The following is a 21,779-nucleotide window of genomic DNA, read 5'->3' as shown; positions in this document are numbered from 1 at the left end:
ATTCGAATATAAATAAGCAAATTTTCTGAGCAAATTAATAGAGGGGATGGATCTTACTAGTTCAATTATCATAGAGCCTTTTGAAGTTGTTATAAATAAAGAAACAGGAAATGGAAAAATATCTTTAAGAAACGTTACAGAGAGAGACTATGCATTCAAGATAAAGGCCACGCATCCAACAAGCTACAAGGTAAAGCCTTGCATTGGCACGGTGTACAGCCATGATGAAGTAGTGGTTGAGATTGAAATCTCAAAAAACACAGACATGTACCAGCTGCACGAGCACAAGTTTCTCTTCCAGTTTGTAGAAACAACACACACCCTCACAGGCGACAGCCTTCGGCAGCTGTTTTCTCTGAAGAGTGTTAAAAAGATAGAACAGAAGCTGAATGTAAGATACTCAGGGCCGATCTTCTCTCCAGAGAACAGCATCACCAAAGAGCCAGAAAACAACGTTGTGCCCTTCATTGCTGCTCTATTTATCACCTACTCTACAATTATTCTTATTAGGAAAATAATATTCGGATTCTAATCAGCAGAGTTTTCTTTGTATATCATAGTGCAAATAGCTGCCATTTTTACTGCACATTGCCAATAAAAGCTATTTAACATAAGTATAGGGATAGGCGTTGTACAGATGATGTAGCCTGCGATGGCATGCTGTCTATTCTATGTCTAGTGTATACTGCACTGTACGCTGTGCAGAGGTATTTGAGCACCAATAAATTTTTGCACATTCTCCAATCGCCAAAAAAGGTATCTATAGCACATATTTTTTGAAAAAGAATGGAGAGAGCAGAAGAAAAGATAAAAGACACAGCGCTTGAAGAAGAGCTAGTTGCAGAGAGCTCCAAACAGCACGAGGGAAATCCTGTTGAGCACAGCATTGAGAAGATTAAAAAGGAGCAGGCAGAGGTCGAGGAAAGCATCCACTCTGCTCTTGCAAAGATTGTAAAAAAGTTCTCCGGTCTGGGAATCGATGTTTTGCAATGCACAAAGCTGGATATTGAGGGAGCAGACGTGGAAAAAGAGGTAGAGTTTTTGAGAAAATGCCATCTGCTGAAGGAAAGCAACGAGCGTGCTCTTCTGAGACTGAAGATTGGCCGCGTGACAGAGGAGTTTATGAGCACGCTGGAAAGTGTTGCCAGTGCAGCAAAGAGTCTGAGCGAGTGGGCTGCGAATGTCCAGAGATCCATAAAAGAGATAGAAGACACGGTTGTAGAGCGCAATACACTGAGCGAGGTGTACACAGGCGCATACATAGTAGAAAAGTACGAAAAGTTTGCGCAGGACGTAGCGCCCGTGGAGTACATTCTAGAACAGGCGTGTCTGATAGCCAGCCGCCACAGAGATATTTTTCCAGAAAAGGAAAGAGCAGATTTCCTTCTATCAGAAAGCTTTATAAAGCTGTCCTCCCAGGAAGAGCGCGTTCTTAGACATCTTCTATCTGTAGCACTTGATTAAATTCTATTTATTGATTTTTATTCATTATTGGTGTCTTCTAAAATTTTTTATGAGTCTAGTTATAAAGAATGCAATTAAAGCTCTTTCTGATGGAAGAATGCTTGCATCGATTATATGGTGGATCTTTCTTCCTCTCAGCATTCTAGTGGATGCGCTGCTACAGCCTGCAGTGACCAAGCTCTACTACGGGTTTAGAAAGGGAAAACAGATGATTTTCTTCTCCGAGATCTCTCGAATATCAGCTGAGACATACGAAAGCCCAGAGAACGCAGTCAAAAGCCTCAAAAAGACGGCAGTGGAGCTTATTCTGCTGTGCTCTCTGTCTCTTCCCGATGCACTGCAGAAGATGATCGCAGAATACTTTAAAAAGGAAAGCGGCGAAAAGAGTGCAGGAGCACCCAAGCCAGCAAAAAAGTCGTTTAAGGCCAAAAATCCAAAAGGCACATTTTTGGAGAAGTGTTTAACAGAAGCCGCAGAGATGTTCGAGTGGATTGCGAAGATAATTACGTCTGGTGTTATATCTATCCTGTCCTACGCTTTCTACTACATTCTCATATTCATTCTGATCATGGTCGTAACGACAGTCGAAATGCTCTTCTACATGGCAAAGTATCTTTTCACTGTTATGTACACATACGCCAAAAGTATCCCCTTTATTGGAAATCTTTTAGTCGATATGCCTGCACAGAAGTCTCTTGTTTTTGTCGACGATCTTCTGAAGATCATTGACCTAAACAATTTATGGCAAAAACAGTACACAGTAGAAAAAGTCATAAAGTGCGAGAGAATTGAAACAATCATTTCGAAATACATCAGACTGTGGCTTATATTTATATCCACATGTGTGGTTATTCTGTGCAGGGCTCTGATAGAGCTCGGAAGGGTCATATCAGACACCAACAACTACACTGCATTCACCATGGGAATTATGGGCATGCTTGGATGCGCTGCAGTGTACGTCTCTTCTTTCTACGTCAGCGAGTACGACTTCTCAATGTTCGCATATGAAGGCATTATTTGGCCAGGATTTAATGCACACTCCAGCCGCGCCCTTCTTCTTCTCTACGTTATGTCAGTTGCTGCGTCTGTGTACTCGCTCTACATATCGATCACCGATAAGGAAAACGAAAAAAACCAAATGGAGTCATCAAGAGCCGAAAGAAAAGAGTTCAAGTTTGCAGTTTTGACAGCCCTCATTGCCCTGCTAGTATTCTTGTACAGCGGATCCTTCCTCAATGTTCTCACAGCCGGGCCTATGATAATGCTCGCGACAGTCCCTAAGTCTCTGATATACGTGATGACCATCGGAGCAATCTACGACATAAGGAACATGTTCTACCACAAACACATAAACGAGATAAAACAAATGAAGAACATCCTGGCGCTGGGTCTTCTTCTGTCCTGCTTCTGCTTTATGTACAGCACACTCGCATACCTACCGCACATCTCCATGGCGCTTGCTTTATTTACGTACATCCTGCCCGTTCCCTCTGCAAAGATGGAAAGAGAGCTGATGCCCGAGGGAAGAGGGATGAAGATCAAGCAGGCAATATACCTCAGCATTCGAGTGATTTTAATAAGTGCTCTGGCCTCTTTCATCACTCTGCACCTGCCCACTGTCCTTTTTAGGCCATTCTTGTACCTAAAAGGGTCTCTCGTTGGAATAAAGAATCTGCTCATTCTAGAAACATACGCAGTAATCTGAGTCCAGAAGACAAAAGATATCCTTAGGGCATCTTTGCAGTCTTTCTACCGGTCTAAATAAAGATAAAACTTCCAGCAGATTTACATCTTCAAAACGTGCACTCACTTTCTTATTTGCCCCCACTGAAAAAACGGATAATGCAAAACTTAAAAAGCCCAAAGTTATAATAATTTATTCTTGGCTATTTTCTACGCAGACCAATAATCGATCTGGTGCTCAACTCTAGTGATAGCTGGCACTACTCTCCGGTCATATTTTCTTCCATGTCTCCAGCCTCATCTGCACCGATATGCACATGGCCATCATTTCCTGGACAAGCAGTTTAAATGCATACGGCATGTACACTGTGCTTATGTTCGTGCGTGTTCCGCACATCTGGCAGGAGTATATCCCCCTGTCTCTATTCCCAGCACAGAATATGCCGCAGTCGTTGCACACAAACACCTCAAACCTGTCGCTCACATCGCACAGCCTTTCTTTGAGGAAAGAAGCTGCCCCGTGAGAGATCATGCAGTCTCTCTCCATTTCCCCGAATCGCAGCCCTCCGTCTCTGCTCCTTCCTTCTACAGGCTGTCTAGTAAGTATCTGCACAGGCCCGTGTGCTCTCGCGTGTATCTTATCAGCCACCATGTGTTTTAGCCTCTGGTAGTACGTGGGCCCTATGAACACCTGGCTTCTCATCTTTCTCCCGGTGAATCCAGAGTACATCACTTCAAATCCTCTCTTCTGGTACCCGTACTTCTTCAGCTCATCGCTTATGTCTTCTACGCTCAGGCCAGTGAAGGGCGTAGCATCACCCTCCTTTCCTGACATGGAGCTTACCTTCCCCAGCAAGCACTCTACCAGATGCCCTATCGTCATTCTGCTGGGGATTGCGTGCGGATTGATGATGATATCTGGGGTGATTCCGTCTGCTGTAAACGGCATGTCCTCTGGGGAGAGCATAATTCCAATGGTTCCCTTCTGTCCGTGTCTCGATGCGAACTTATCCCCCATCTGCGGGGTTCTTGCTGATCTTACGCGAATTCTCGCGTATCTGTACCCGTCTTTTGTCGTAAGTATCACGCGATCTACCACACCGCTCTCAGTTCCCCGCATGGTTGTGCTGGCATCCTTGAGCCCATCAGGCGTTGTCACTACTTTTCCTATGAGCACATCCTCACCAGAAACACGCGTCCCAGGGGGCACCAGGCCATCATCATCAAGCTTCTCGTAATTGGCATTCTTCATTCTCTGCACTGTCCTTCTCTCTGGCTTCATGAATCTTTCCTGCTCTTCGGGCTTTGTGCGGCTCTCTACATCGCTGTATGTCCTGTAGAAAAAGCTCCTAAATAGCCCCCTATCCACAGCTCCTCTGTTCATCACCACGCTGTCTTCCTGGTTGTATCCGCTGTAGCAGGCGATAGCTACCATTGCATTCTGTCCTGAGGGCAGCTCTCTGAATCTGAGGAAGTTCATGCTCTGCGTTATCACAAGGGGCTTCTGCGGGTAGCACAGGACATTGGAGAGAGAGTCCATTCTCATCAAAAAGTTTGTCGCGTACATCCCCATTGCCTGCTTGCCCATAGCGCTCTGGTAGGTATTTCTTGGCGACTGGTTGTGGTCTGGGAAGGGCACCACTGAAGCACAGACTCCGAGCATTGTTGCTGGCTGTATTTCGCAGTGTGTGTACAATATGTCTGTGTTGTCAAGGTCTGCTGGCTTAACTGCGATCATTGCTGTTTCTTCCTCTTCCACGTCCAGAAACTCAACGCATCCATCTGCCATCAGCTCATTCCACGTAAAGTCTCTCTCTCTGTTATTCACTAAAAACTCTTCTATTTTGAGGACACCCTTCTCCACAATGAACAGAGGCCTGCAGGCTCTTCCCCCGTCTGTGTTGATTCTTATCTCTCTTTCCCGCAGATCGCGCACTATTCCTATCTCTGCTGACAGCTCTCCTGATCTTCTCAGGTACTTCAGCGTGCTCATGAGATCATCAGGTGATCTGTGCACACCAACCCACGATCCATTCACAAGCACCTTTGTTGCTCCTGCAATTGCTGAGGGGCTTACCTCCTCTAGTCCCTCGAGCCCGCACTCCTCGAGCAGCTCTATCACCGTGAACGAGCTTGTGCCCACTGAAATATGCGACATAAGAGCAAAATTCTTTACAAGCCCGCAAGCCTGTCCTTCTGGTGTCTCTGCGGGACACACCATGCCCCAGTGGCTCGAGTGCAGCTGTCTTGGCTTAGCCAACTTTCCGTCTCTTCCCACGGGCGTATTTACTCTCCTCAGATGCGACAGCGTAGAGATGTAGTTGTATCTGTTCAGGACCTGTGCTACGCCCGCCCGAGCCTGCATGCTCTTCGACTGCTCTCCCCAGTTTCCTGTGGCAAGAGAGTACCGCAGGCCCTGCGTGAGTGTGGATGTGCGCAGGCCTATCACGAGGTTTAGATCTTTGTTTCCATCGATGCATCTCTGCATGTGCTTTGAGAGCTCGTTGCACATTTTCTTAAAGAGCATTCTGAATAAGCCAGTCATCAGTGGGCCTGCTAGATCGAGTCTCTTTCTTCCGTAGTGGTCTCTGTCTTCTTCGCTTCTTCTTCCAAGGGCAACCATCAGGAGCTTATTGATCGTGTATCCGAACAAGTATGCTTTCTTTGTCTCGCAGAACTCTTTTGTTCCCACGTGCGGCAGGAACTCTTTCTGGAACATGTCTTTTGCAAACTTGATTCTCTTTTCTTTCGTGAATCCTGCGGGTGCCACTCTCTTCCCTATGTAGTCCAGAGCCACTCCCTGGTCCTGGATGACAAAAGCCTCTTCAATGCTCGGCCGCAGCATGCTGAGCATCTCTGTGTCTGAAAAGTCGTAGCATATGTGCTCGAGTATCTCCTTATCTGAGACAAATCCAAGAGCCCTGAAAATGATCACTACAGGCACATCTAGCTTGGCATGCGGTAGAACAGCTCGCAGCAGATACCCACCCCCTGATGCGCTCTCTGCAGGCCGTGTGATAAGCCTGATGGTAAGCGATGACGGCATTCTTAGCCCGTGCTCAGGCACTGATCGCATCTCTGCGGTGTACAGATAGGGAGAGGGAGGGGATTTTTTGAAAATATAGACGAGATTTGTTGCCATTCTCTCGTGCGCGATAAGAACCTTCTCTGATCCGTTCACAATGAAATATCCTCCTTGGTCGTACGGACACTCTTCCATCTTGTTTCTGTCTTTGTCGTCTATGTTGTTGTACACGCAGTAGAGAGATCTCAGCATGATGGGGATCGAGCCGATGGGCATTCTTTTGTAGACGCGCGTTTCGACCTCTTCATCTCCTATGTGCTCTGTCTTCACTATGTCTATGTACAGGGATGCTGAGTATGTGAGGCTTCTCACGCGCGCATCGTTTGGAAACATTGAAGACGTCCTTCCGTCAGGCTCTGTTATTGTTGGAGGCTTGCTGACGTAAATCTGTTTGAACTTTATCGTGTATTTCTTCGCCTGGTCCTCTTCGCCCGTTGGGCTGTGCGCCAGCAGAACGATCGTTGAGTTCTCGTCGACTACCTCCTGCATAGTGCTCTGTATAAACTCGTTGAAAGAGTCCAACTGCTGCCTTACCAGGCCTTTTTCTTTAAAAAATGCCGAAACTACTTTCCAGCAGTCTTCCTGCGACAACTTCTTCATTCTTTTAAAAATAAATTAGAGGACGAATATATACGCAGTGCTTGGAGCGCAAAGTGCTTAGGATGTGAGTGCATAGGCACAATCTGTGCACGCAGCACCGCTCTTGAAAGAGTTTCTTTGTTGTTGGAGAGAGTGTCTCTGTCTCTTTCCTTATAAAGAAGAAAAAGACTAAAATGGGCAGTTGATATATTCTATTAGCACTGTAAAAATATTTGCAAATGGATGAGAAAACGCTCTTTCAAATATTTAATATACCGAGGGAGTCTTTCACAAAGGATCTGCTAAAGAGCAGCTACTACAGCATAATTAAGAACGTGCACCCAGATAAGATGGCTGCCAGCGCAGAGGGCCGAGAGGAGGCAGCGCAGTTCATAAACAAAGCGTATAAAACACTTAGCAACGACTATGTTAGGAGTATTTACGAATATTCGCTGGACAACATGAGAAATTTGGTGAAAAGAGATCTTCCACAGGGAATATACGGAGATAAGAAAATAACCGTGCTGGACCTTGAAAAAGAAAGAATCGGGTGCAACAAGGGGCTTGTGAGCACAGAGTTCCTCGATGAAATCCTGGGCCTAGAAGATAAGATAGAGAGCGTGCACGGGGAAGAGCTTGAAGAAGTAGAAGGCCTTATAAAAAAAGAAATAGAAAAGTGTGCAGAAAATAAAAAAGACGTAAAAGCCCTTGCCAGATGGAAGTACTACGACAGACTTATCAATATTATTCTGCAGAAGAAAATGATCGAATAGATTAAACAAGATAGCTAGAGTAAAATGATCGGATAGATCAAACAAGATAAACTGAGTGATATAATCGAGTAAGCTGAATAGAATAGTAACTGGCAGAAATCACTGCATTTTCTGTGCATAGAGAGCAACTAAGGAATATTCGCATGTAATTAACAGTATAATAAACTCAATAGAGTAAAAAGATCAGCATGTCTACATATGGCTATTTACTCACGTACACATTCTCATTATACGTTCAAATTTTATTCTGTCTTCCATAAACAATAAGCCGTAGAGACTCTGCCAATGCTTAAATTAAAATAGCAATGAAAATCAAACCAACTTAGAAGAGAGAATGGCGAGAGTTCTCCGATAATATAGAAAAATAAATAAGACACACTTAGACAGCACTGTGGCGCAATGGCAGCGCGCTGGGCTCATAACCCAGAGGTTGTAAGTTCGAGCCTTACCGGTGCTATTTTTTTTTAAGTTTGTTTGTGCCCATGCACATATTTGTTTCTTTCCCTCTTGATGATTCGGCAAACGAAGACGTTATTTTGTCCAACATTCGAAAAGGCCTTGGGTCTGTAGGAAAGGACTGCGATCTGCTCACTCTTCCCATCATAGAAAGCGAGTCCATTGATTGTTTGTTTGATGCCGAAGAAAGAGTCCTTGCGCTGGAGCGCCTTGTTGAGGACGTGATCCGGAAGTACATTACTTCCTACACTCTGATCAACCCAGCGGGCATCACAGACACCGTGGTGCTGGGGAAGAGTTTTGACCATTTTTTGAAGTCCTTCCAGTGGGACAGCGCGAAGTATCCGCTATCTTCGAGGATGTCAGAGATCCTTGGAAGCATGGAAGAGGAGGCGATGGAGGCCATGGATGCGCTGAAAGAGAAAGAGGCTGCATATGCAGAGGAGAAAAAAAGAAAAGAGCAGATCACCCACAGCAGAGAAGATGCACAGATATACGACGTTGACATAGATGCGATAGAATACAGCAGCGATGAGGAGATATGCGCGCCGTTTTTCAAAAAGTACTACATCGGAGTCAACGAGAAGCTGCGAGAGAAAGACATTGAGGCTCTATCAGAGATAGATGGATTGTTCATAGAGTCAAGAAAACTCGTCAAAAAATGCTCAGACGGAGAGATATACGAGTCACTTGGGCGCGCTGACATCGAAGAAGAAATCGCAAAAAACATAGAAGAGTGCGGGTTTATTGTAAGGAAGCCCCAGTTCACAAAAGAGGCATACCATCAAAAAAAAGAAAAAGACGAAGAAATAGCACAGCACATCAAAGAAATGGAGTCTCTGTTTTCTGAAATGATCATAGGCAGGCTGCCGCGCATTCACACCCTTCTTCTCCACGTCAAGCACATTGGTCTGTACATTGAGTCTGTTCTTAGATACGGGCTCCCATCTATGTTTTGTGTTTTCATTCTTGAGAACAAAAATATGGCCAAGGTGATGCAGAAGTGGAAGAAGCTGTCTGCCTCCTGGAAATACTCTTCGCGGATGTCCGCTGGCGAGAAGTCGTCTATGTCCAGGAGCGCTGAGTCGATGTACAATTTTGTTTACAAGACGGTAGGAGAGTTTAATCTGGAGAAGATTGATAGAGAATAAAACAAAATTATATTCATTTAAAAATCGTGCAGTGCCGGCATAGATGCATTTTCAGGTTATATTCCATCCGTGCCTGAGTTTATTTTTTATCTGATTGTAGGTGCCCTACAAATGTCCAAAGCAGCCACTAGAACAGCGAGGACTCTATTGGCCTCCATCTCATATAAGGAAGAGTCTGCTGAGCCTGATTTGTCTCTTTGGTTGGTCGAGCAGATGCCTATTTGGACGCATTGGGAAAGATGGTTTGTCAATTGTAAAACGCACAGGACCTATCGAAAAGACGTTAAATAAATAGAAAATGAAACCTATTTCAAGGAATGTATAAAACACTGTATGACAAAACAGTACAACAGTTGGAGAAATACAAAACATACGTGGAAACCATTCGTGAAAAAAGAAGAGGCGCAGAGTGTGTAGCACCCGAAGAGGAAAACTCATCCGCAAAACAGACAGAGAAAGATCGTGGAAGCAGTGCACCAGTAGCATCAGATAGCAGCACCGAGCACGAAGATATTTTCTGCCGGATCTGCTACTCGTACGAAAGTCCGCTAGGATGCCTGAAAGACTTGGTAAGTCCGTGCGGGTGCAAGGGAACGATAAAATACGTGCATAGATACTGTCTGCGGATATGGCGGTTTAAGGGAAAACAGGTGAAGGACATTAAAGTGTGCGAGCAGTGCTTCTGCGAGTATGTGGTTGATGACGAGAAGAGCGTTGGAAAGTCGATTGTCACAATATCAACCATAGCCATCATCCTCTCTATGCTTATTCTCACAAGCATTTTTGTTTCTTCTTCAGCAGACACTGCGGAATTCATAGCAAATGACATATACGCGTACATGTACGGAAACTCAAAAATGATCTCTTTTGATGACCCGATCATTATATGCAACATGGATGCGGTTGTTGCTGAGAAGAACCACCAAAACCCTGCGCGCGCATCGCACTACACCGTGCAGAAGATGCAAACTCTGAGCGGCGAGAACGAGCACTTTGCAAGCATCAAAAAAAGGTACATTTACACACTGAAGAACATACACCTGCTCGATGTAAAAAAAGGAGACTCTTTTACTTCAATTGCTGCCCTGGGCTGTGCATACACTATAATGTTTGAAGACACGCCGTTTCTGTTTGTTAACTTCCTTCTTTCTTTCTGGCGAGTGATATCGTTTGACAAGATAGTAGACTGGTGCCTCTACGCGGTTGTTATTGGGTACATATACAGCAAAATATTTGAAAAGATATACAGATACATTGACAACTACTGCATGTACGTTATAAATCTATACTGAGCCACCGTAATCTTCTGCACTCCATGCTATAATAAATGCAATCTGTATTCTATTTTCGTACATCTCCTCCACCAAATGATTATAAAAACCAAACATCCGGTCTCTACCTAGCCAAGTGTGCTACAAATATGCTATATCATCTTATCTATGAACACGATATACCTGATCGAGTAAGATACATATTATGTATAGAGTGAGCAACGGCATTGGGAAGACCTCTCTTTGATCTTTACTGAGACAACTGCATGCTGGCTTATCTATCTTATCCCATTGATAGTTGTTAATGTTCATTAGTACACTAATCCATGCAACTGAATATCGATGCAAATGCAAATGAAAAGTGTAGCAGAGTCAAATAAAAATAAATTTAAATCTGTAAACACAAATATAAATACGTCTTAATTTTTTATTAAAAGTGTCTGCAGTGCTCCAAGTAGAAAGAGTATAAGAAAAAGAATGAATGGAAGAGCTGCTGGTTTATTTAGCTGATTTGCTGTCAGAGAAGTATGTCTTTGTACAAATCAGAAACACTGCACCTTGGCGAGTCTACTGAGACCTTCTTGATCTTTGCCATTTCGTTGTACGCTGACTCGTTCAGCTCAGCTGCAGTTCTATCTGCGTTGGAGCCCATGTATTTTTTAACACACTCAATTGAGTCGTTCTGTTTCCGCGCCTCTATCTCTTCTGTGTTTCTGTACCCCGTGAAGGCATCTGTCATTGAGTGGCCGTTGTATCTGTACGTTTTGCACTCTACTATTATCGGGCCTTTTGCAAGTGCGTGTTCTCGAGCGAACTTGAAGGCAGAAGCAACAGCAAAGACGTCAGTGCTATCGAGAAGGATTCCCGGAACAAAAGAAAATCTGTCGTAGATACTCAGGGAAGCACTCGCCCGAGAAATAGGCGTTCCCATCCCGTATTCGTTATTTTCGCAGAGAAAAATGATGGGAAGCTTCCACAGGGCTGCCATGTTCAGCGACTCGTACAGCTGTCCTTGGTTCGCTGCGCCGTCTCCAAAGGCAGCAATTGTTACGTTCTTGCAGTTGAAAACATCCCAGATGCCGTTAGTCCACTCGCCAACTACTCCTGTGGGATTTTCAGGTTTTTTAGAAATTGGATTGTTCAGTGAAGATCTGTACTTTTCAGCAAATGCTGCGCCCAGCCCCAAGGGAATCTGTGCACCTACAATTCCATGGCCGCCAAGGAAGCGATTGCCATACAGGTGCATAGACCCTCCCTTTCCGCGCGCACATCCGTCTACAGACCCAACTTGCTCGCATATGATCTCTTTTGCGTCAATCCCAGAGATCAGAGCAAACGCATGGCACCTGTAGCTTCCTATGAGGACATCGTTTGAGCCCAGAACCATTTCAATTCCTGCAGCAATGGCCTCCTGGCCTATGCTCAGATGGCAGAATCCTCGTATTTTCTTGTCTTTGTACAGGTCGCTTAGGACCATTTCCATGTTGCGTATTCTCAGCATGGTTTTGCACGCGCTGACAGCTTTCTCCTCAGTAGCCTCTAGATGCTCAGGGCCTTTTTCAATAAGATGCAGTTCATATTGATACATAAACAAACAATAAAAAGTGATTTTATTTCTTTTTTGATATTCAGAGAATTTGCCCAAAGAACAGAGAAGTACTCGAAAGAGAATTAGCCAATCGAAAAGACAAATAAATACTCCAAGCCAGCTCATCTGCGCTCAAAGTTAGCTGAATGCAATGAAAAAAGAGAAATAGAAAAAACAGCCAATCAGTTGGATAAGTAGCTCTTTGTAGTGAAACGTTATTATAAGTGCAGTCTTACTTCGTATAAATATGTTTATATTTATTTTAAAACCTCCTAGTTTCTGAACAGATCGTGCTCGCTGTCTATTTTTTCAGCTTTTCTTTTTCTTCCTCTGTCCTACTCCAGTGCCTTTCTTACTCGCTTTTTACTGACTTATCGCTTCCCTTGAACCTGTTGAAGATGCTATGACAGATCTCGTATCCTTTGTATATATACATCTCTTTCATATCGATCTTTGCAGGCTTTTGGTTCTTTTTCTGCTTTTTCAGAATGTTCGCACTTTTTCTTTTCTTCTCCTCTGTGTAGAACGAAATGCACACTCTCAGCACATCGTACACGATAAAGGTAAAGAGCATGCTTATGCCAAGCGACAGGACAGAAGGCATGTAGAAGGTGCCTTTCTTCTGTGCTCCTGCTCGCGCCTTGTAGTTCTCCATAAACTGCGGATGTGCTTCGTCCAGTATCCAGTTGTAGGCTTTTCTTAGGTGCTCCTGCATGAGTATTTGGTACCCATTCACGATGATCATTTTTGCTTCTCCTTCTGTAAGGTTTTTCCCCACAGGCATGGGCTTTCCCTTTACCTTGGCCATGTAGCACTCCTTTATAAGCTTGGAGTGCTTTTTCGTGATCTCCTTAGGGCTTGCGCTTCGATTTACGTCGAACAAGGAAAATATCGTGTTATACCCCATGCTGTGCAGATTCTGGATGTAAGACGCCACGTGCTCAATGTCCTTACTGGCAATGCACTGGCACGCGTATGCAAACGCGATGACTACTCCTACCAATCTCATATTCATTAAAACATAAAAAATAAGTGGACTTAAATAGCAGAAATATTTAATTTAAATTGCTGCTTTTATTGCTTGCCAAAAATCTAGTAAAAAATTTCATGGATACTCTGCAGGCGAATAAACTGGTTATTTCAGAAGACAAAATGGCCAACTCCATTGAAATGAGCATACGCGATGAAGACCACACCCTTGGAAACGCTCTTGTCTCTGAGCTGCAGAAAAAAGAAGGCGTTATGTTCGCTGCGTACAAAATACCCCATCCGCTGCAGAACATTCTAAAAGTAAAAGTAGCTGCAGAAAACACCGAGGATAAGCCCGTTGAACTAGTCAAATCTTGTCTAGACGATCTCATCAGAGACTGCGAAACCATGCTAACCCATATTTATAAGTAGATTTATATTTCCAAAATAGGCAAACATACGCCTTTTTCTATGTTTCCAGCTCCTATCAGCCTCCAATGCCCTCGCAGCTTTCTTGATATGCTCAGAGTCGCGCCTATCTCTGCGCAGATGGGCGTAGCCAGGATGAAAGATGCTTTGTTATCGCTTGATGCAGTTATCTGTATTCTGCTAGAGCTGCTTCCTATGTTTATCAGCAACTGTTCCTTAACAGCTAACGGTTTTCCTAAAGCGAGAGTTTCAGCAGTGAGCTTTTCAAATAGATGGTAGCTTATCGACATTTCTCTGTATACCTCTGGAAGAGACCCAGGCCTTCCCAGGACTTGTCCCACCAGCTTGTCTCCTCTGCAGAAGAATGGATCTAGCTCTGTGCCTATCCCCACAAGCCCTCCAGGAACAGCCACCTTCAGAGAGTTTGACTCAGCAAATAAAGAGAGAATTTTTGTTTTAACAGGCTTGCATGCTAATTTACCATGGACTTTTTCCAAGATGCCCGGCCTAATTTCAAGCATTTCTCCTACCTGCAGGTATCCCTTGGTTAGGCACCCCCCTATCACTCCGCCCTGATAGTTCGCTGGCTTGCATCCTGGCTTGTTTATGTCAAACGATCTAATTACCTGCACCTGCGGTGCCTCTCCATACTCCCTGAGAGGAACAGGAATAAAGTTTACAATGTAGTCCAATATTGCATCCAAGTTGCATCCTATCTGCGCAGAGGTGGGGATGATGGGAGAGTTACGCGCAGAAGATTCTTTTATAAAGTCCTGAATCTGGTCGTAGTTCTCAAGGGCTTGCTCTCTTGTCAGAAGATCTACCTTATTTTGCAAAATAATTACCTTATCTAGATTAACGACATCAATCGCATTTAAGTGCTCTATTGTCTGCGGCTGCGGACACTGCTCGTTGGATGCAATGATCAGAATGGCTGCATCCATGATTGCTGCGCCAGTAAGCATTGTGTCCATGAGAACTTCGTGTCCCGGACAGTCGACAAAAGAGACGTGTCTTTCCAGCACAATGGCTCCTTGGCAGTTTTTTGTTCTGCAGCTCTTTGGAGGCTTTTGTGCACTCGAAGTGGAGATGTAGCACTCTGGTCTCTTGCATATGCCTCCTGTGCACTTGTATATCTTTGCATTTGCATATCCTAGCTTAATGGTGATGTTTCTCTCCAGCTCGCTTTTAAATCGGACAGTTTTTATTCCGCTTATTGCTTTTACAATGGTGGACTTCCCGTGCGCCACATGCCCAATCATTCCTATATTGACGGTTGCCTGATTCTTCATGATATCTTGGCTAACTGGTCCAAGCTCTATTCCCTCTACAACTGTTTTATCCATAAAATAAAAAAGGCTATTTCTTTAATACAATATGCAATTAGCAGGAGCGCATCAAAAATACTTTAAAATGAAAGCCAGAGAGCTTGGGTTGCCTTAAAGAGATAAGATCAACGAGATTATCAAAAACACTGCTGATTTCAAAGTCTATCATATGATCAGTGCTAGTATAGAAACAGCAGAGCTAGGAATAGAATTTGCATGTTCAATGAGGATATCTTGCTTCATAGATAGAACTATCCTATTGTTGAGTGCAAAGTAGAGCTCTATCAATAGCAGCAGAGCAAAAAAGAGAGCTTTGGATCTTTCACTTCTCTAACTTTAGTTTGACAAAAAGGGAATTCTTGAGTGGTAAACAGTAGATGAAAAAATTTAATGGGCTACAAAACAGAAAAAGATACACGAACAAACTAACTTCTATAGTGTGAATTATTTATCAAAGTGTTTTACTCACAGGATGTGTCTAAGCGCTGATTCGTATGTAAAGAGAGATATGGAGTATGCATCCAGCACAGGAAACTCCTGGACATCGGGTGACAGCAGCCTTCCTATAACAAGCAGCTGAGGCTTCTTCTCTGCATCTTCTTTCTTTACTATTCGCGTGACTATATCACCTGGCACATTGTCAAGGTTTAGAATGCCCTTCCCTGAGACATCTCTGATCAGATATTTTGTTCTTGTCATTCTTCTCTCTATCACCACTCTAAAGAGCCCTTCCTCTGCTCTCCTCCCGTGCAGGAACTCCACTGACTTTTTGCTTATTATTCCGCTCTCGCTGGCTCTGCTGATGCTTCCGTACGTTTCTCCCTCCATTACACCGCACTAGCACACACCGAAATTTAATTAAATTTATTATCCATTTATTCTTCTTTTTCTTTTTCTCTTCCTTCAATTTCCATGCTCACTCTAGCTGCGAATGTATCCAGAGCTCTTAAGAACGCTGTGAAAGAGTATTTGGCCTTTGCAGGGTGCATGTCTACAGCAGAAGCAAGACAAATACTAAAGATCACAGAGACAGCACCCCTGACCTACTACACCATTACTGCGCAGAAGAATAAGCTAAAATCAAAAAATGAGCCAATATTACCTCTATCAGCATACATATTAAAAAAAATAGAAAGCGCAGAGAAAGTTCTCCTTAGAGAGATAGAGTAGCTGCAGCAGAATGAAACACAAAATAAAGCACCACAGATTGTAGAAGTACAGAAATTCAAATATACTTTATTAGAAACATCCTCAGTGTTCGCCATCTTCTATCATTCAATCCATGCCAATATTTACATACACCAATCACCAAATGGCAGTTAGAAAGCAGACCAACCAGCACCTCAGAAAAACCAATGGCCAAATATCCACAGAAACAGAGTCTATGCCAGCACGTCTCTTTTCTTGCTTTCAGTTCAGCAATAAGTGCTTAGTGTGCCCTGCCTCAAAGTCTTCCCGCGTGTTGACTTCTTTTATTTCGAAATAGTTTATCATTATTGTCAGCACTGCTCCAACGTACACAATATCAGAGTCTGGGAGCAAGTTGTGCGGCATGTGAAGGGTAAAGTACTTGGGAAAGCACGCTAGCTTGTACCCGCGCACCTGCAGCTCATCTCCCAGATTCTCTTCCTCTGCGGCAATGACACTTCGCTTGTTGAGCTCTTCTCTTATTTTTTCAGATAGCGCTTTATCGCCTCGTACGAAAATATTTGAAGTGGCGCTTTGGTACGTGGAAGAGTGCAGATACTCCAGCATTTTATCTACTGCTGTCTCGTAGCTAGAAGTTCTTGTGATGGAGTGTGTGTAGTTCAAGCTGGACTTCTGGACTAGATCCACAGACCATATGACAGAGTCTTTTGGGCCGTGGTCTACAGCCACCACTGCGATGTTCTGTGCTCCGAGGGCAAGCGATGCAGAGACAGAAGAGTACATCACAGACATAGACTCGATCTGAGACTCTCTGAAGAAGTAGCTGGATATCTTGTGGACAGCGGCTTTATCTATGTTGCTCGCTATCAGAATGAACATGTGCAACTTTCCAGTAAGATGATTCAGCACCTCCTCCTTGGTGCACTCCGTGAACAAAATACCAGTCGAAAAGACCTTGAAAACACCAATCCCGTTAATTTCAATTATTATGACTTTTGGCTCCATTAGACAAATAAAAAGAAAAAAATTTAGGAGAAACTAAATTATTATGTGGAACAGCTCAAATGAGAAAAAGAATGAAAAATCAGATTATGACTCAGAGAAAGACAGCACAGGCGTGCCAAAAGACAAGCTGAACGCATCTGCGCATAGAAGCCCGTCAACAAAGCCAATAGATGTAGATGAGACGAACAAAGCAGCAAAAGAGGGAAAAAACAGTGAAATAAACGACAGCTTATTAGATATGAACAACAATAAAACAGAGAGCGACGAAAGTGAAGAGAGCAAAAATAAAAAAAACAGCAGTGAAGAGAGCGAAAAACAAGAAAAAGGAGAGAGTGCTCAGCAGAAGAAAAACATTGTCCAGCAGAAAGAGGAAGAAACAAAGAGATCAATAGAGCGGAGCATGTACAGCAGAGACCCAAACTTTGGAAACACGGGAGCCTCTGGGCCAAACCAGAGCGCATCTGGCAGTTTCAGAAAGCTTCTGCTGCCAAGAACTCCGAGAAAGTTTAAGAGCCCAATTAGTCTGCAAACTCTCGGAATGCTGGTAACTATCGCCTTTTTTGGAACGAGTTTGTATCTTATGCTGAAAGGCCGCGGAGACGATGAAGAAAAGTCAAAGAGCGATGAGTACTACGAGAAAAACTTTAATACATTGGCCCAGAGGTACGGACGAATCACGCCAAACGACTGCAAACAAGGGGCATACTACGGTCTTGATAAAGTGTTTGACGGGTACATGCAGCTGATCTTCCCCTATCTGATCGGAGAGAAAGACGGCATGAACAGAGCAGTGGAAATGCAGAAGGAAGTGCTCAAGAAAAACATGATCATCTACGGGCTGCCGGGAACGGGAAAGTCTTTCTTTGCGTGTAAGATCTTCCTGCAGGCTGCGCTGAACATAAAAGGGCAGCAGCTTCTCACTAAGCTGAAGACAACAAGGCTGTTTTTCGATGAAGGAGAGGGAATCCAGAACATGATCAAAGATCTGTACGACTGCAATGATACAGTGGAGATGTACAACATAAATCCATCTATGTTTTTGACTAAGCTGGTTGGAGACTCTGAGAAATCGCTGAAGCTTTTTTTGAACTTCATAGACTGGAGACAGAAGCATATTCCTGTCTTTATATTCATGGACGAGGCAGAGGCCCTGCTGGGCGCCAGAAGATCGTCCAAAGGAGGAGGAGACGATGTGTCAAACAACCTGAAGAACACGTGGCTTACATGGCTCGACGGAATAGACACAAAAAATCACAAAAGAGTGTTTGCGATGGCTGCCACGAACTACTACGATAGAATAGATGGGGCCATTCGCAGAAGATTTGCATCGTATTTGGGAATTCCTGTCCTGACGCCAAAAGAAAGAGGCGAGATGCTGAAGAAAACGCTGTATGAGACAAACATTATAGAGTCCTTGACGCCAAAACAGAAAAAAGAGCTGGTAGAGTACACCCGCGGATTCTCAAGCAACAGGATGATGCGTGTGGTTTTTGAAATGGAGAACATTAAGAAATCAACAAAGAAACAGGTGCCTTTTAGAGCTCTAAAAAAGGGTCTCCGTAAGTTCAGACTTATAATTGACGACGAAGAAGAGGAAAAGAAAAAGAAAAAAGAGCAGGCGGAAAAACACAAAATTGTAGATGACGATAAGATGTCAGACCCGAAGACTTTGGAAACAAACATCATATGGAACAAGATAAACACCAGCGTTGTCGTATCAAAAGCACAGATGATGAAGATAGAGCAGAAGCTGGGAGCCTTTGTGATGGAGAACAACAAAGAAAAGGAAATAGTAAATAAGATGTTTGGCGATGGAATAGATAGCTCATATGACAGCGGCATATCATCAGACGAAGAGAGCAAAAAGGAAGGCGCGGGCAAGACACAGGATAGCGATCAACACAGCGATTACTTCTCTGATAAAAAGGCAGAGGCCCCCGAAGGATGGCTCAGCTACTTCAAAAATGCAGCAGGCGGCGCAATGAGCGGCTTAATGTCACGGTTTGTGTAGCCATGCGGCAGAAGAGAGCCCCAGAGAATCTCAGAACAGTTGTTTGTTATTTTTAAAATCATTAGTAAACTAGAAAGCTGCATTGCTATGTTCATGTGCATGCGCGATAACAAGTTATGCAGCGCAGCAAATAGTTTAGCCTCTATGCTACGAATTAGAAAATTGAGTTAAGCGGTTTATTCTCATATAGAAAATAAAAAGATTTTACGAATTATCGGTATATTGTCTGTTTATGGCAATAGTGCCTGCTATGTTTTAACGGTTTTTTGTGCTACCATAATAAGCGAATGGGTGAAGACTAATGCAATCTTTGAATGAGCTGCTAAACGAGAAAGTATTTGTGTGCACAAATAGATTTCCTTTATTTACATGTGTTTACACAAGGACTAGCCCGTGTTTCAATCTCTGTGCATTGTTTCATACTTATTAAGGTAAGTATTTGCATGGCAATTGTTCAGACAATGAAACTAAAAGATAGTGACAAAATTACAGAGCCAACACTAAACACAATACCCAGTAATTTTGGTGTTGAAATGGGCCTGGAGCGAATAGAGAGAACCCCCACCTTCACGCCCCGGATGAGAGAAGATGCGAGCACCAAAGAACTGCACCCAAAAAAAGAAAGCAGAGTTAAGAGAATCATTGGGTGTCTTTTCATTACAGCAGCTGTTTCTGCCTATTTCGTCTTCACGTTCAAATATCCAAACGTATTTCCTACCAGAGAGTCTCTTCTATGCTGCATTATCGCGTGCATAGCAAGCGTCTTTTGGTCTCTCCACATTCTTCCCTTGGATGCCACTTCGATTCTTCTTATTCCCGTGATTATTTTGTCGAATATAATGGTGTCCAATGAGAGCGGATTTTTTGAAGGAGTGTTCAGCGGACTGCTTATCCTAGCCCAGATCATAGTGTCGCCTGTTCTGCTGCTTCTAATGGGCAGCTGTCTTCTTTCCATCTATTTTCAAAATAATAACGGAGATAGGCTTATTCTTCCGTATCTGATGGTTGGAGGGGACATATACTCAGATCTTTTCAGGAGCATGTTTTTGGCTCTGGTGCTTTCCTCTGTGATGTCAAACATCACTGCGCCCATCATCATCACTTCGATTCTCCAGAATACATCCAAAGAGCCAACGCCTGCGATTCTGATGGGCATAGCAATGGCATCAAATATAGGCGGCATGGTTCTTCCCATCAGCAGCCCGCAGTCGATACTTGGATCGAGCATTATGGGCCTCTCCTGGGCGCACTGGCTCTGGATTTCAGTTCCAACTGCAGGCGTATGTTTTCTGTTTGTGTACGCTTTGATTATTTTTTACTTTCCAGTGAAAGAGTCTCCAAAAGAGCCCAGCGAAATTGTCATAGCACACAGCAACAGAGGCACAAACACCAAGCTGCTAGTTGCCACTATTTTTTCCATTGTGTGCTGGTCAATACCCTCCATATACCCAAAGATAAAGTGGATATACGGCCTTCCCGTGTGCGCTCTTTTAATGACAAAAAACTCGAGCAGGGTGTGGAACAGAAAGACTCTGGAAATTATTTCGATAGCTGTCGCAGGGACTGCAATAGGAAAGGGCATTGAAAGAACAAAAATGCTAGAGGGAATGATATCAGGGTTTATTATCGAAAGCAAAGAAAAGAGTCTGCTCTTTTTAGTTGTTGCCTCCTCTTTCATCATGCTGACGGTCTCCTGCATGGTGTGCCACACTGTAAGCGCGATAGTTTTGCTTCCTATTTTTGAAAAGATAGGACTGTACATAGGAAGAGAAAGGATCATCGTGGGAATAGCCTCTCTTGCATGCTCCTGCGGAATGGCTCTTCCTTCCAGCGGATTCCCAAATATTCTATCAAGCTCGTTCAAGACAAAGAGTGGAAGCCGGCTGATCAGCACAAAGTCGTTCATTACAGTGGGAACTGTCTCTACAATGGGATGCTGGGTGTTTATTCTGACGGTGTCTCTTCTATTTATGCTGCTGGCAAAGTTTTAAAATTTTCAGATGAGCGCCACACAGAAAGGCCAGAAAGAGGAGAAACACACAGACATTGAGAATTACAAGATGGAGCCGTTTACTGAAAAGGGGCTGAAGCCATTTCTAGAGAAAAGCACGTTTGAAATCATGTTTCCCCGGCACAGAGAGAAGTACATCCGAGAAACAGAAGAATACGTTAAAAAAGCGATGGCACAAAAAAAACTGTCGCTCTCAGTTGACTACCACGAGCTCGTGCTGAGAGTAGAGACCACGCAGCACACAAGAGACCCGTACAGCATTGTGCAGGGAAGAGACTGTCTGAAGGTCTTGAGCAGAGGAGTTCCCCTGGAGAAAGCGATAAAAGTTTTTGAAGAGAATGTGACATACGATATCATCCAAATAAACACGTTCACAAGAAACAAAGAAATATTCCTAAAAAGGAGAGAAAGGCTTCTAGGCCCGCACGGGAACACAATCAAGTCTCTGGAGCTGCTCACTGACTGCTACATACTCCCGTACGGCAACACTGTTACTGCAATCGGCCACTACAAGAGCCTAAAGGAGGTAAGAAGAGTCGTCACAAGATGCATGGAAAACATCCACCCCATCTACGAGATAAAAAGGCTGATGATAAAGAGAGAGCTGGAGAAAGACCCCAACTTAAAAACAGAAAACTGGGAAAGATACCTTCCGCAGTACAAAAAAACACACAGCAAAAAACAGAAAAAGACAGTAACGGAAAAAACAGAAAGAAAAACCTTCCCAGAGCAGGAAGAAAGAAAGGAGGACAGGGAAATGATGACAGGCGAGTACTTTTCCAAAGATAAATCAAGGAGCAGAAAGAAGTAATAAAAGTAAAATTATA

General features: G+C 43.7%; 17 protein-coding genes across 17 annotated transcripts; 11 read left to right on the top strand and 6 right to left on the bottom strand.

Annotated features, from left to right (window-relative positions):
- Positions 1 to 46: 46 nt before the first annotated feature.
- NEMIN01_0973 (uncharacterized protein) lies at positions 47 to 532 on the top strand (the record flags this gene model as incomplete). Its single annotated transcript, XM_051476915.1, has 1 exon — positions 47 to 532. One exon carries the CDS (start codon positions 47 to 49, stop codon positions 530 to 532), a length of 486 nt encoding a protein of 161 aa, XP_051332875.1.
- Positions 533 to 786: 254 nt separating this feature from the next.
- NEMIN01_0972 (uncharacterized protein) lies at positions 787 to 1,464 on the top strand (the record flags this gene model as incomplete). Its single annotated transcript, XM_051476914.1, has 1 exon — positions 787 to 1,464. The coding sequence occupies one exon, from the start codon at positions 787 to 789 to the stop codon at positions 1,462 to 1,464; it is 678 nt and encodes a 225-aa protein (XP_051332874.1).
- A 49-nt stretch (positions 1,465 to 1,513) lies between these two features.
- Positions 1,514 to 3,169, top strand: NEMIN01_0971 (uncharacterized protein; the record flags this gene model as incomplete). The annotated part of the gene is made up of 1 exon (XM_051476913.1): positions 1,514 to 3,169. The coding sequence occupies one exon, from the start codon at positions 1,514 to 1,516 to the stop codon at positions 3,167 to 3,169; it is 1,656 nt and encodes a 551-aa protein (XP_051332873.1).
- Positions 3,170 to 3,418: 249 nt separating this feature from the next.
- On the bottom strand, positions 3,419 to 6,832 carry NEMIN01_0970 (DNA-directed RNA polymerase II subunit RPB2; the record flags this gene model as incomplete). Its single annotated transcript, XM_051476912.1, has 1 exon — positions 3,419 to 6,832. The coding sequence occupies one exon, from the start codon at positions 6,830 to 6,832 to the stop codon at positions 3,419 to 3,421; it is 3,414 nt and encodes a 1,137-aa protein (XP_051332872.1).
- A 218-nt stretch (positions 6,833 to 7,050) lies between these two features.
- NEMIN01_0969 (uncharacterized protein) lies at positions 7,051 to 7,584 on the top strand (the record flags this gene model as incomplete). Its single annotated transcript, XM_051476911.1, has 1 exon — positions 7,051 to 7,584. The coding sequence occupies one exon, from the start codon at positions 7,051 to 7,053 to the stop codon at positions 7,582 to 7,584; it is 534 nt and encodes a 177-aa protein (XP_051332871.1).
- Positions 7,585 to 8,066: 482 nt separating this feature from the next.
- NEMIN01_0968 (V-type H+-transporting ATPase subunit C) lies at positions 8,067 to 9,191 on the top strand (the record flags this gene model as incomplete). Its single annotated transcript, XM_051476910.1, has 1 exon — positions 8,067 to 9,191. The coding sequence occupies one exon, from the start codon at positions 8,067 to 8,069 to the stop codon at positions 9,189 to 9,191; it is 1,125 nt and encodes a 374-aa protein (XP_051332870.1).
- A 317-nt stretch (positions 9,192 to 9,508) lies between these two features.
- On the top strand, positions 9,509 to 10,483 carry NEMIN01_0967 (uncharacterized protein; the record flags this gene model as incomplete). Its single annotated transcript, XM_051476909.1, has 1 exon — positions 9,509 to 10,483. One exon carries the CDS (start codon positions 9,509 to 9,511, stop codon positions 10,481 to 10,483), a length of 975 nt encoding a protein of 324 aa, XP_051332869.1.
- Positions 10,484 to 10,979: 496 nt separating this feature from the next.
- Positions 10,980 to 12,050, bottom strand: NEMIN01_0966 (pyruvate dehydrogenase E1 component alpha subunit; the record flags this gene model as incomplete). Its single annotated transcript, XM_051476908.1, has 1 exon — positions 10,980 to 12,050. The coding sequence occupies one exon, from the start codon at positions 12,048 to 12,050 to the stop codon at positions 10,980 to 10,982; it is 1,071 nt and encodes a 356-aa protein (XP_051332868.1).
- A 352-nt stretch (positions 12,051 to 12,402) lies between these two features.
- On the bottom strand, positions 12,403 to 13,065 carry NEMIN01_0965 (uncharacterized protein; the record flags this gene model as incomplete). The annotated part of the gene is made up of 1 exon (XM_051476907.1): positions 12,403 to 13,065. One exon carries the CDS (start codon positions 13,063 to 13,065, stop codon positions 12,403 to 12,405), a length of 663 nt encoding a protein of 220 aa, XP_051332867.1.
- A 92-nt stretch (positions 13,066 to 13,157) lies between these two features.
- NEMIN01_0899 (DNA-directed RNA polymerase II subunit RPB11) lies at positions 13,158 to 13,451 on the top strand (the record flags this gene model as incomplete). The annotated part of the gene is made up of 1 exon (XM_051476841.1): positions 13,158 to 13,451. The coding sequence occupies one exon, from the start codon at positions 13,158 to 13,160 to the stop codon at positions 13,449 to 13,451; it is 294 nt and encodes a 97-aa protein (XP_051332801.1).
- Positions 13,452 to 13,453: 2 nt separating this feature from the next.
- NEMIN01_0964 (translation initiation factor 2 subunit 3) lies at positions 13,454 to 14,794 on the bottom strand (the record flags this gene model as incomplete). Its single annotated transcript, XM_051476906.1, has 1 exon — positions 13,454 to 14,794. One exon carries the CDS (start codon positions 14,792 to 14,794, stop codon positions 13,454 to 13,456), a length of 1,341 nt encoding a protein of 446 aa, XP_051332866.1.
- Positions 14,795 to 15,241: 447 nt separating this feature from the next.
- Positions 15,242 to 15,604, bottom strand: NEMIN01_0963 (uncharacterized protein; the record flags this gene model as incomplete). Its single annotated transcript, XM_051476905.1, has 1 exon — positions 15,242 to 15,604. One exon carries the CDS (start codon positions 15,602 to 15,604, stop codon positions 15,242 to 15,244), a length of 363 nt encoding a protein of 120 aa, XP_051332865.1.
- Positions 15,605 to 15,688: 84 nt separating this feature from the next.
- On the top strand, positions 15,689 to 15,946 carry NEMIN01_0898 (uncharacterized protein; the record flags this gene model as incomplete). The annotated part of the gene is made up of 1 exon (XM_051476840.1): positions 15,689 to 15,946. The coding sequence occupies one exon, from the start codon at positions 15,689 to 15,691 to the stop codon at positions 15,944 to 15,946; it is 258 nt and encodes an 85-aa protein (XP_051332800.1).
- Positions 15,947 to 16,186: 240 nt separating this feature from the next.
- On the bottom strand, positions 16,187 to 16,930 carry NEMIN01_0962 (uncharacterized protein; the record flags this gene model as incomplete). The annotated part of the gene is made up of 1 exon (XM_051476904.1): positions 16,187 to 16,930. One exon carries the CDS (start codon positions 16,928 to 16,930, stop codon positions 16,187 to 16,189), a length of 744 nt encoding a protein of 247 aa, XP_051332864.1.
- A 43-nt stretch (positions 16,931 to 16,973) lies between these two features.
- NEMIN01_0961 (uncharacterized protein) lies at positions 16,974 to 18,941 on the top strand (the record flags this gene model as incomplete). Its single annotated transcript, XM_051476903.1, has 1 exon — positions 16,974 to 18,941. The coding sequence occupies one exon, from the start codon at positions 16,974 to 16,976 to the stop codon at positions 18,939 to 18,941; it is 1,968 nt and encodes a 655-aa protein (XP_051332863.1).
- A 461-nt stretch (positions 18,942 to 19,402) lies between these two features.
- On the top strand, positions 19,403 to 20,932 carry NEMIN01_0960 (phosphate transporter; the record flags this gene model as incomplete). Its single annotated transcript, XM_051476902.1, has 1 exon — positions 19,403 to 20,932. One exon carries the CDS (start codon positions 19,403 to 19,405, stop codon positions 20,930 to 20,932), a length of 1,530 nt encoding a protein of 509 aa, XP_051332862.1.
- Positions 20,933 to 20,941: 9 nt separating this feature from the next.
- On the top strand, positions 20,942 to 21,763 carry NEMIN01_0959 (ribosomal RNA assembly protein; the record flags this gene model as incomplete). The annotated part of the gene is made up of 1 exon (XM_051476901.1): positions 20,942 to 21,763. The coding sequence occupies one exon, from the start codon at positions 20,942 to 20,944 to the stop codon at positions 21,761 to 21,763; it is 822 nt and encodes a 273-aa protein (XP_051332861.1).
- Positions 21,764 to 21,779: the final 16 nt, after the last annotated feature.

Source organism: Nematocida minor (genome assembly GCF_024244105.1).
Source record: "Nematocida minor strain JUm1510 chromosome Unknown 7875, whole genome shotgun sequence".
Classification (NCBI taxonomy): Eukaryota; Fungi; Microsporidia; genus Nematocida; species Nematocida minor.
Note: the sequence above shows the minus strand (reverse complement) of the source record. Positions and strands in the feature narration are given on the sequence as shown.